This window comes from Carlito syrichta, unplaced genomic scaffold, assembly GCF_000164805.1.
Source record: "Carlito syrichta isolate Samal-C Ts95f unplaced genomic scaffold, Tarsius_syrichta-2.0.1 Scaffold307324, whole genome shotgun sequence".
NCBI classification, from domain to species: domain Eukaryota; kingdom Metazoa; phylum Chordata; class Mammalia; order Primates; family Tarsiidae; genus Carlito; species Carlito syrichta.
Window position 1 is genome coordinate 29179 of NW_007251420.1, and position 10817 is coordinate 39995.

The following is a 10817-nucleotide window of genomic DNA, read 5'->3' on the forward strand; positions in this document are numbered from 1 at the left end:
GCCCCGCGGCCCTAGCCACTTGCCCCAGCTGTGCCGCGATCTGCAGCCGCACCCCTCCCGAGGGGCAGCTGTACGAATCAGCTTTCAGGAGACTCAGGCGCCGCTTCCCCTGGCGCGCCCCATCGGACTAGCCGCCCAGTGCCTAGATGCTGCCATAGAGATGCAGCTTCGCGCTCTGGGCCGGGCGCCCGCTAGCCCGGGCCTGGCATCCCAACTCTCCGAGCTGCTGCTGGCACTTCCCGCCTACCATGGGCTGCAGGGGAAAGTTTTGAGCCGTGTCCCAGGGGCTGCGCGCCCTTTCCCTCCGGCCCGTGTGCTCCGCCTCTTGACGGGGGAGCGGGGTTGCCAGGCGGCAAGTCAGCTGGAAAAGGCGCTCAGGGGATCAGGGTTGCGAGACCAGCTCCGCAGGCGGTGCCATGAGGAACGGGAGCTGCTCCCAGGGCTGTTTGTCCTGGTGGGGGGCGTGGCGGGTTCAGGAAGCCATGGACAGGGGCTTGGAGGGGCTGGAGCCCTGTGGAGCCAATATTGGACCCTACTGTGGGCAGCTTGTGCTCAGAGTCTGAACCTAAATCTGGGACCCTGGAGGGACCCCAAGGCAGCAGCACAACAGCTGAGTCAGGCACTGGGTCAGGGTGAGTGATGGGCCTGGGTGGACGCTTGGGAAGGCTGGGGTCTCTTCTTTGCCCCTTGTCAACTCACCTGCCCGCCTGACTGCAAAAGTGGGCCCTTTAGTATGAACATCCCTGTATTCAGATTATAGCTTCTGGGCCTTCAAGGCGGGGGTTGTGGAAAGAGGCCTTGTTTTCAGGTTCCATAGTCATTTCTCCCACTAGCATCCCTGCCTCAGGAGTGTGAGAAGGAGCTGGCTATTTTGTGTCACAGCCTACTTCATCAGTCTCTGATCTGGAGCTGGGACCAAGGTGAGAAGAAAGGGGCATTGGGGGTGCCACAAGTCCTGGGCTGCCCCTTCCCTACCAGACTATACCCTCTCATCCTCAGGTTTCTGCCAGGCCTTGGGATCAGCTCTTGGGGACCAGAGCAGCCTTCCCACATCCTCTCCTACTGCTGAACTTCTCCAACAGCTCTTTCCTCCTTTCTTGGATGCCCTCCGAGAGTCCAGATCACTGATCTGTCGGCCTCCAGGTGAAACAAGGGCCTGGAAATGGGGGGTGGGGGACAGGAGAACAGTTGACAGTATCCCCGTTCTTCTTTCACTCTGTTCTGAAGTCTGCCTCCTCCCAAAGGCACTCCATGACCCCTAATATACTCACTCTGCTGCTCCCCTCCCCAGGTCCTGCACCTATCGCCCTGGGGCTCTGCACCCTGCAGACCACCTTGCTCTGGCTCTTGGGTAGAGTTCAGCAGCACCTGGAAGCATGGATCCCAGGTTCCTTCCTACTCCTGATCCAAAAAGACTTACCTGTGAGTGGCTTGGGAGTGGGAGGGAAGCAGCCTGGGATGGGCTGAGCCCTCACGCCCTGTTTCCACCCAAAGTCTCTACTGCATGAGGCAGAAGCCCTGGCTAGCCTGGCCTTGGAGGGAAGCTTAGCTCTGGAGGTGGAGCAGCAGCTGGGCCTAGAGATCCAGAAGCTGACTGCACGGATCCAGGTGAGGCGTGCCAGCTTACAGTGCCAGCTGTAAGATCCTGTCTGTGCCAGCTTCCGGGGGAGGAAGAGAGTGGAACATCTCAGTAACTTGGAATCTCCTTGGAGTCTCTGCTAAATTTATCTTTTCCTGCTCTGTTGATTTTTTTGTTCTCTTTAACTTTTTACTATGGAAAATTTCAGACACAAATTATAGAGAGAAGAGTATAATGGACCTCCCATATGTCTACCAACAAGTCTTTAGAATTACCAACTTATGGTCAGTTTTTTAATTTAATTTTATTTTTTAGAGACAGAGACTCACTCTGTCACCCAGGCCAGAATGCAGTGGCATGATTATGGTTCACTGCAGCCTCTACCTCCTGGGCTCAGGCAATCCTTTTGCCTCATACTCCTGTGTATGTAGTACTACAGGTGCACACCACCATACCCAGCAAATTTTTTTTTGTAGAGGTGATGTCTTGCTATGTTGCCCAGGCTGGTTTTGAACTCCTGAGCTGAAGCATTCCTCCTGCCTTGACCTCCCAAAGTGCTGGGATTACAGGCATGAGCCACTGCACCCAGCTTAGTTTTATTTCATCTATACATCCTCTACCTTCCCCTGAATTATGACAGATTCTTATTATGTGATGCTAATGGCTAATCACTGCCTAGATTCACTATTTCATTAGAGGTTGTAAGGGGATGACATTCCAATTCTATCATTCCTTCTTCATTTATTAGTTGGATTACTCCTGTAAAGAAAAACTTGTCAGGCTCGGTGGCTTAGCCTGTAATCCCGCGCCTTTGGGAGGCTGAGGTGAGTGGATTGCCTGAGCCTGCGGGTTCAAGACCCGCCTGGGCAGCGAGACCTCATCTCTACAATAAATCAAAAAATCAGCCGGGTGTGGTAGCGCATGCCTGTAATTCCGGCTACTTGGAAGGCTGAGGCGGAAGGATCACCGGAGCCCAACAGGTCGAGGCTGTGGTGGCCAGGAGCGGCCACTGCACCCTAGTCTGGGCGACAGAGTGAGACTCCAAATCAAAAAAAAAAAAAGAAAAACTTGCCCTCATTAATGGTTTGGATACTGAGGTATATTTTATAGGGAAATATCAGGATGATTACATCTTTCCCTTTACTTCTCAGCTTTCAGTATGTTTCTCCTCTTTAAAAATGTGTAGATGGGCAACCCCCTTGGGTCCCCTCCCACTGTGGGAGCTTTTCCGTACTCTTAATAAATCCTGCCTTTTCACTTTAAAAAAATATGTGTAAGCAGCCAGGAGCATTGCCTCACACCTATAATCCCAGCACTTTGGGAGGTTGAGAAGAGAGGATTGCCTGAGGCCATGGGTTCGAGACCAGCCTGGGCAATATGGTGAGACCTCGTTTCTACAATAAATAAAAAAATTAGCTGGGCATGGTGGCGCATGTCTGTTGTTCCAGCTACTTAGAAGGCTGAGGCAGGATTGCCTGAGCCCAGCAGATCGAAGCTGCGGTAGCCATGAACAGTGTGTCACTGCACTCCAGCCTGGGCAACAGAGTGAGACTCCAACTCAAAAAAATAAAAATAAAAATGTGTAGACACCCAAAACTGGTGTTTAAAAAAAAAGAAAATTTTTTTTAAAGTTTGTGTTTTTATTAAAGTGATACATGTCTATCGTTTAAAACGTGAAATAAGCCGGGCTTGGTGGCTCAGCCTGTAATCCCAGCACTTTGGGAGGCCGAGGCGAGTGGATTGCCTGAGCCGGCAGGTTCAAGATGCATGCGGGCAACTTGACGAGACCTCGTCTCTACAATAAATTTTTAAAAAATTATCCGGGAGTAGTAGCGTGTACCTGTAGTTCTGGCAACTTGGAAGGCTGAGGCGGAAAGATCGTCGGAGCCCAGCAGGTCAAGGTTTCGGTGCCGAGAGCGTGCCACTGCACTCCAGTCTGGGTGACAGTGAGACTCCAACAACAACAAAAAAAAGTGAAATAAAATAGTATCTTATAAGGCTTCTAATGGAAAAAAAAGCACTTGATTTGCTCCTGTTTCACAGTGGTAACCTTCATCCATACTTGGATGTTTCTTTTAAGATTTTCTTCTAAGGCTGGGCACAGTGGTTCATGTCTATAATTCCATTGTTTTGGGAGGCCAATTAGAGAGCACTGCTTGAAGCCAGGAGTTTGAGACTAGCCTGGGCATCAAAGCAAGACCCTGTTTCTATGAAAATAAAAATTTAAAAAGTAACTGGTAGTCCCAGCTATTTAGGAAGCTGAAGTGGAAGGATCACAAGGCCAGGAGTTCAAGACTAGCCTGGACAACATAGTGAGACCCTGTCTCTACCAAAAACCAAAAAAGTTAGCCAGGCATGGTGGCATGTACCTGTAGTTATAGCTACTCAGAAGGCTAAAGGGGAAGGATCCCTTGAGCCCAGGAGTTCGTGGGTGCAGTGATCTATGATTGTGCCACTACACTTCAGTCTGGGTGATGGAGTGAAACCCTGTCTCTAAAAAAAAGGAAAATATATATTTTTATATTTATGAATAAAATTATTATTCTATTTTAATGTCTTCCCCGTTTGCACATTAGCTATTCCTGCTAAGGAGGATCTCTGGGTTTTTTTTCTCCTCCTGCCCCAAATCCTCCTCTTTGCATGGATGTGGATTTCAGTCCTTGACTTTGCATCTTTTCTCTCTACATTCCTGCTCACCCACAGTGTCTTGGTACTATGAACTCCACAGTTTAGCTCATCTGGCTCCCAGAGTTCCGGTCCAGCATCTGCATTTGCCTATTGGGCATTTCTACCTCAATTTACTGCTGTCTACTTAGTAAATTCAACATGCCCTGAGCAGGCTCATCATGGTACTGCAGACAGCGATGGACATATGAGCTCTGAGTAGGGGAAGCTATGGTGGCCATGTGTTTTACAGAAGGCTCTGTACATGGCCTGCACCTAGAGCTGGTGGCTGGGCAGCTTCAGAGGATTGGAAAAGGTTACTGGAAGTGGGCAGTTCATAGATCCTTGGGGGAATAGTAGAGAGACGGCCTGACCAGAGCCGAGGTTCCTTTTGTGGGTATGTGCAGGGTGGGGCAGGGGGCTTGGAGGCATAAACAAGTTGGCATCAAATTGTAGAGGGCACTGAACACCAGCCCTGAGAATTTGGGCTTTGTCTCATGAGTGATGGGGAACCATTCTCAGAGCAGAAGGGGAAGAGTGAAGATGGTGATAGAAGTTTGAGTTAGCTGTAGGGGCAGGATGGAAGGGAGGTGGGAAGCCATGAAGAGAAGGGTTTGCCTCTTTGTAGTGGTGGTAAGAACAGAGCAAAAAGGATAAGGACAGTGTGTTCACCATGTGAATCACACATCATGCCAAGCACTTCATAGGCCTTGCTCCTCCGCCTGGTGCTTGTATTGCTAGGCGTCTGTTCTGGGTGCTCCTGCACATACATCACTGGGATGACAAAGAAGAATCAGGCACTGTGAGTTTTCTCTTCATGTGGACTGTAAGGTCCTAGGTGATGGAGGAGAGACTGTCACATACTGCGTACCTTATATTCCCTCAAAGGGTTGGGTGAGAGGTTCCTAACAAATGTCACTGACAAAAGGGTAATTTCCAGCCTAGACAACACAGTGAGGCCTTTTTTCTTTACGAAAAAACTTTTTTAAAGTAACCAGCCTGTGCCTGTAATCTCAGCCTCTCAGGAGGCTGATGCAGAAGGACTGCCTGAGCTCAGGAGGTAGAGGCTGCAGTAGGCCATGATTAGCCACTGCACTCCAGCCTGTGTGACAGAATGAGACCTCAACTCAAAAAAAGGGGGGGGGGGTTAATTTCCTTGACATAAATAAGGAAGGATAAGGGGATTCAGTTTGATGAAGAAGAGCAAGAGTTTAGATTTAAATAGGTTGTCAGATGTGCCAGGAGGCACATAGGCTCCACCCTAACCCAGGCCCCTCAGACCTTTCCTCTCTTCAGGGTTCCTGACATCTACCTTTTCTTTACGGAGCGGCTGCCATTAATTCCATTTGTTGGGTTTCCCCTCGTCCAAGATGGGCTTTAGAACAGAAACCCTTTTTATTGCTCTGTTCTCTGTCCATCCAAAACCAAAACGTACCAAACAAACCAAAGAAACAAACCAAATTCACATATGGACCTTTTTTGCTTTATGAGTTATATTGCGCTAGAGTGAGCTGTCAAGAATATTCAACATAAGGACATTCTAAAGTTTTCTGAATCCCAGAATGTTAAAATAGTCATTGATCCTGGTTAACATCCAGTTCCTGCCTTCCTTTTGTAGGTGATAACCAGAAGACTATTATAATTGCCTTTCTTCTCTTGCCCTCTGCCCATCTGCAGATCACACAGACCCTTCTCTCTGGCATGTGCTCTTTCTGGAGTATGTCACTCTTTTTCCTCAAAGTTCTCATAGATTAAAATTAACCTCAAGTGTTTTTCGTCTTCTGAACCAAGCTGGGGAAAGCAGGGTAATCCTAGGGCGATTGTTCGTAATTTGGGTCCAGACCTCTTAGAAAACCCAATGAAAGATATGGCTTCTCTCAAAAAATGGGCAGGCTCACACAATCATGCACATAATTCTGGGGCTTTATGGACACCAGGCCAAAGATATCAGATTTAGAAGATCATCATAATTTGTCAAGTCCCTCTTACTTTCTCCCTATACGCACAGCTCCTGCCTGAAGAATCACTAAGTCTCTTTTTTCAAGAGTGTCATAAACAAGCCACACAGGGCTTCAAGCGCTACATGCCACAGGGTCGATACTGGCGGCTTCGTCTTTGTTCTGGTAACTCCTCATTCTAGCTTTCTGAGGGGGGTGGGGAGGGGAAATATTGTCCCAGCCCCTTCAAATCCTGGCTCCACTGCACTGCCCCATCCTTGACCTCATCTTCTGTGTGCCCTCCCCTCCCCTCCCTAAATCCTACCCTCTTCTCTCAAACACTCCATTTAGGAGTTCAACGGATCTCCATAGCCATTATATCCTGTTCTTTCTCCTCTTACTCCAGAACTGCCCAGTGTTCCTAGTGAGTATGCTGGATTAGTGGTCCGCACTGTACTGGAGCCAGTGTTACAAGGATTGCAGGGATTGCCACCCCAAGCCCAGGCCCCTGCCCTTGGTCAGGCGCTGACAGCCATCCTGGATGCCTGGCTCAACTATATCCTCGCCCATGGGATCCGGTTCAGGTGGGGAGAAAAGGTGGCAGAGGCAGGGGGATGAACGGAAGTGGGGAAAAGGGAGGAAGAGGGGGCAGAGCAGTCTGTAAAGGCAGAGGGGTCGGGTGGCCACAATGTACCTCGTTATCCAGTTTGCAGGGGGCGCTGCAGCTCAGGCAAGACTTCGGCGTGATCAGGGAATTGCTGGAAGAGGAACAGTGGAGCCTGTCGCCAGATCTTCGCCAGACTCTGCTTATGCTCGGCATCTTCCAGCGGCTGGATGGGGCCCTGCTGTGTCTGCTGCAGCAGCCCATGCCCAAGTCTTCGGTCCACAGGAGGCCTTCTTGTTGCTGTGAGTCACTCCCCAACCCTCACAGCTTTGTATGACCCGCACCCCATTGCTCTGGCTTCCGCACTTCCCAACCAGCCACCTACCTTCCAGTCTTGCCTTACCAGGTGCTCGTCAGGAGGTCCAGACCACTGAACTGCCCAGCATCAGCCACAATAGCTTGGAGAGCTGGGAGCCTGCTCTTCGGCCTGGAGCATTCCCAGTTCAGACTCAACTGCTAAGCACACTGGGGGAAGGGGGACCTAGCCCCCAGGCCTACTTGGTGGGAAACCAGCAGGCCTGGCTCGCCCTGAGGCAGCACCAGCGTCCCCGTTGGCACTTGCCTTTTCTTTCCTGCCTGGGGAACCAGTCCTGAATCCTAAGGAACCTGGGACCAGAAGCCAGAAATCAGAGCTCCCCATCTATGGCTGGAAAACACATTTGGAAAAGCTATTAAAGAAGCCTAGAATTGGAGTTTGGAAGAAAGCATAGCTGAGAATCACAAGTTACAGAGCCTGGATTTAAAGAATCCAAGATCACTCCAGCCTGGTAAAGAGTAAAACCACTCGCTGGAACTTGAAGGTCAGCATCCTTGGGAGGCTCAAGCCTATTTCCCCAACAGTGAAGAGTTCCGGGGATAGAAGTTGAAGGAAGGACTAGGGAGTTTAATCTCAGGGGATGGGGGAAGGGAAAAGCAAGAGAAGACGAGAGACTAGATGCCATTTCCACTTAAGTCCCAGGAGTCAGGCTAAAAACAGTTAATTCGTGGAACCAGAGATAGAATAGGCATTTCTACATCTGGATCAGTCTCGAGGGCTGTATTCCCCTGTACCCCCCTCCCATTACTACTTTGAGCCATATTGGGCTGTCGGACCTTCATGTTTAAGCTTTGGTACCTGAATGGGATTTACCTCCCGATCGGTGGATAATCCCTGCTGTGGTAGTGCTCTCTCCTTGAAAGGGGCCAAGACTTAAGATGGTGTTAACCTATATCTGGCACAGGAGGATACAGAAAGGGGAAAGGCTGCAGAAAACGGTATTTTCGTGCCAAGGGGTTTTTTGCGCTATTTATGTATGGCCTTCACCGTGGTCCAAAAGGACTATTCATGACAGGTAATATTCGCTGACCGCTTACTGTAGTCCCTACATGCGTTGAGCCGAAACCACCTCTCTCTCTCCCTGACTTCCTCCTCCTTGTGCTGGGAGGTCTGGGCAGCAGTTTCGAGGCCGCCTCCGCGCCCGGCAGCTGGAAGTCGCTACCCCACAGCGGCTGGCAGGCTGCGGAAGCCCGACCAATCACAGCTTCTCGCACAGCCGACAGTTCCGTCCGCAAGTCCTTCCGGGGTGGAGGTCATCATGGCGGCCGCCTTGGCTCGGCTTGGGCTCCGATCTGTCAAGCAGGTTCGGGTTCAGTTCTGCCCCTTCGAGAAGAATGTGGAATCGACAAGGTACAAGCGGGAGGAGGGTGGCGGCGAGAAGCGGCGTGCCTTCTTTCCGTCGGGACTTTAGCCCCTCGGCCCCGAAGCTCACGCCATTTTTCGCACCGTAGAACTTTCCTCCAGGCGGTGAGCAGCGAGAAGGTCCGCTCCACCAATCTCAACTGCTCAGTGATTGCGGACGTGAGGCACGACGGTTCCGAGCCCTGCGTGGATGTGCTGTTCGGTGGGCTTGGGTCGGAAGACGGGTGGGAGGGGGCAGTAAACAGCCAGCGCGCCCCTCGGCCCCCGCCCTGCTTTACCGCGCCCCCGACTCCCGTGCCTGATTCATTTGTTTCCTCCCCAGGAGACGGGCATCGCCTGATAATGCGCGGTGCCCACCTCACCGCTCTGGAAATGCTCACTGCCTTCACCTCCCACATCAAGGCCAGGGACGGAGCGAGCAGCGGGGACAAGCCAGGCGCTGCTACTCGGCGCTGACGGCACCAAAGAGACCAAGAAGCTGACTTTAGCCAGGACTACGACACGTAGCTAAGAAGGAAGAGCTTGATTTAATCCATTCAGATCACTATCTGGAGGGTCACGTTGCGGGGCGGTGTCGAGGAGAAAGGGAAAAGCTCTGCGGCTACAATATTTGCTTCTGGGGCAAGACAAGATGGGGAGGTGGTGTCTGGACAGACTTGAATTTATTTTGCTTTCTTACTATCACTCACTGCTTAACGCTTCTGAATTTGGCTTATGCCACCACTCACTCAAGTTATCACTTATTTACCAAATCCGGTGCAAAAGAACACTGACAAACAGCATGCTGTTTCTCAGACCTCATCTTTGTATCTAGTAGCATCTGCCACTCTTAAATCATCCTCTCTTTCCTTCTTGGGTCCTTTTGCTTTTCTTAACCATATAGGAGTATTACCTTCATCCTTTTTCTTCTGTTTTTTTCTGGGGTATCTCATTTTCATGAACCACCCTCTCTGAGGTTAAACCTGTTTTTGTTTAGTTCTAGTCCCAACTACTGTGCTATAGTCAGGTGATCTACGACCAATTTTCTCCAAATCCCACCAACCCCTTTGTCTAAAATAGAACTGATAATCTTATACATATGCTTGCCTCTTCTCCCTGACTTCCCCATTCCTTTTAAAGGCACTTCATCTGCCCACCTACAGGGGCTAGAAACACGGTGTTGTCCTTGGTTCTGCCCTCTCCCTTTCTCTGCATATCTGGTCAATCAGTTCAGAATATTATACCTTTTTTAAAAGCTCCTGAAATGCTCTCCACTCCCATCCACTCTGCTCTATTATAACTGCATTCTTCCACCTGTTTTTTTTCTAATCATTTTTGCTGCTGTCTAATCTTATCCTTCCAAAGCACATAATTGGTTTTATCTCTCACTACTACCTGTTTCAGAAAACAGTACCTAAAGTGTTTTTCATAGTTGGTAAACACCCATTAGTGTGGATCATGAAATCGATTTAGATGTTTAAATCAGTCTTTTTTAAAAAAGTAGAATAAAAATTATCAGAATGCACACCACATAGAATGGGAAGTATTATTTTAGAAAACTTTAGTTTTAAACATATAATCATGTATATATATATATTACATGAGAAAGAATGTGTGTGTATCTGTACATACTGGGTTGGAATTTAGGATTATTTCTTACTATAGGTTGTAGGAAACAATGGTTGAAAGCCCCTGCTTTAGAGAACTTCAGAATGCTCAGCTTAGGCAATCAAAGATGTCTAGACAGTGGCTGCTGTGTACTTTTCCAAATATATTTCCTGTGACTTTCCTACAGCATAATTATACCTTTTTCCTGCCTAAGGGGATGTTGTCTTCAAATAACTATTTTCCCTTTCCCCCTTTATATAAGAAAACTTCCAGAAGGCAGTACAGTGCAGTAAAAAGACACACTGCCTGGTGTTGAAATCCCAGTTCTGCCCTTAAATAGCTTTGGATAGTGACCTTGAACAGATTATCTAATCTATCAGTGCCTGTTTCCTCGTTTGTAAAACAGATGGTAGTGCCTTCCTCATAAGACTGTTGAGAGGATTAAATAAGCATTGCTGGGAGCATAGTAAGTGCTATTATCAAAGAGCCCTTATTGTAAAGTTGAAAAAACACTGACAGCCTGCATTTGAGTTCCCAGCTCCATGATTAACTAGCTGTTTCTACATCTGTGAAGATGGGGTTGGTTCAGCATGGATTGAGTGCTGGCATTGTGCTTCTAGATTGTGAACTTAAGGTTGGAGATGTTTTCTGTGTCCCCAGCACCTTGCATGACGTGATGGAGTGTGCAGTAAACATTTGTTGAATTTA

General features: G+C 49.1%; 2 protein-coding genes across 2 annotated transcripts; both read left to right on the forward strand.

Annotated features, from left to right (window-relative positions):
- Positions 1-6: 6 nt before the first annotated feature.
- On the forward strand, positions 7-7470 carry CCDC142 (coiled-coil domain containing 142). The gene is made up of 9 exons (XM_008064363.1): positions 7-632; positions 834-920; positions 1000-1143; positions 1292-1422; positions 1495-1608; positions 6252-6366; positions 6587-6764; positions 6887-7086; positions 7191-7470. The coding sequence occupies exons 1-9, from the start codon at positions 161-163 to the stop codon at positions 7436-7438; spliced, it is 1689 nt and encodes a 562-aa protein (XP_008062554.1). The 5' UTR covers positions 7-160; the 3' UTR covers positions 7439-7470.
- Positions 7471-8341: 871 nt separating this feature from the next.
- Positions 8342-10817, forward strand: MRPL53 (mitochondrial ribosomal protein L53). Its single transcript, XM_008064364.2, has 3 exons — positions 8342-8510; positions 8612-8724; positions 8845-10817. The coding sequence occupies exons 1-3, from the start codon at positions 8419-8421 to the stop codon at positions 8976-8978; spliced, it is 339 nt and encodes a 112-aa protein (XP_008062555.1). The 5' UTR covers positions 8342-8418; the 3' UTR covers positions 8979-10817.

Coding starts and splice junctions, on each gene's coding strand:
- CCDC142 (XM_008064363.1), top strand. CDS start 161: ATGCAGCTTCGCGCTCTGGGCCGGGCGCCCGCTAGCCCGGGCCTGGCA. Junction 1,423..1,494: donor TGATCCAAAAAGACTTACCT/GTGAGTGGCTTG, acceptor TTCCACCCAAAG/TCTCTACTGCATGAGGCAGA. Junction 7,087..7,190: donor CAGGAGGCCTTCTTGTTGCT/GTGAGTCACTCC, acceptor TTGCCTTACCAG/GTGCTCGTCAGGAGGTCCAG.
- MRPL53 (XM_008064364.2), top strand. CDS start 8,419: ATGGCGGCCGCCTTGGCTCGGCTTGGGCTCCGATCTGTCAAGCAGGTT. Junction 8,511..8,611: donor AAGAATGTGGAATCGACAAG/GTACAAGCGGGA, acceptor TTCGCACCGTAG/AACTTTCCTCCAGGCGGTGA. Junction 8,725..8,844: donor CTGCGTGGATGTGCTGTTCG/GTGGGCTTGGGT, acceptor TTTCCTCCCCAG/GAGACGGGCATCGCCTGATA.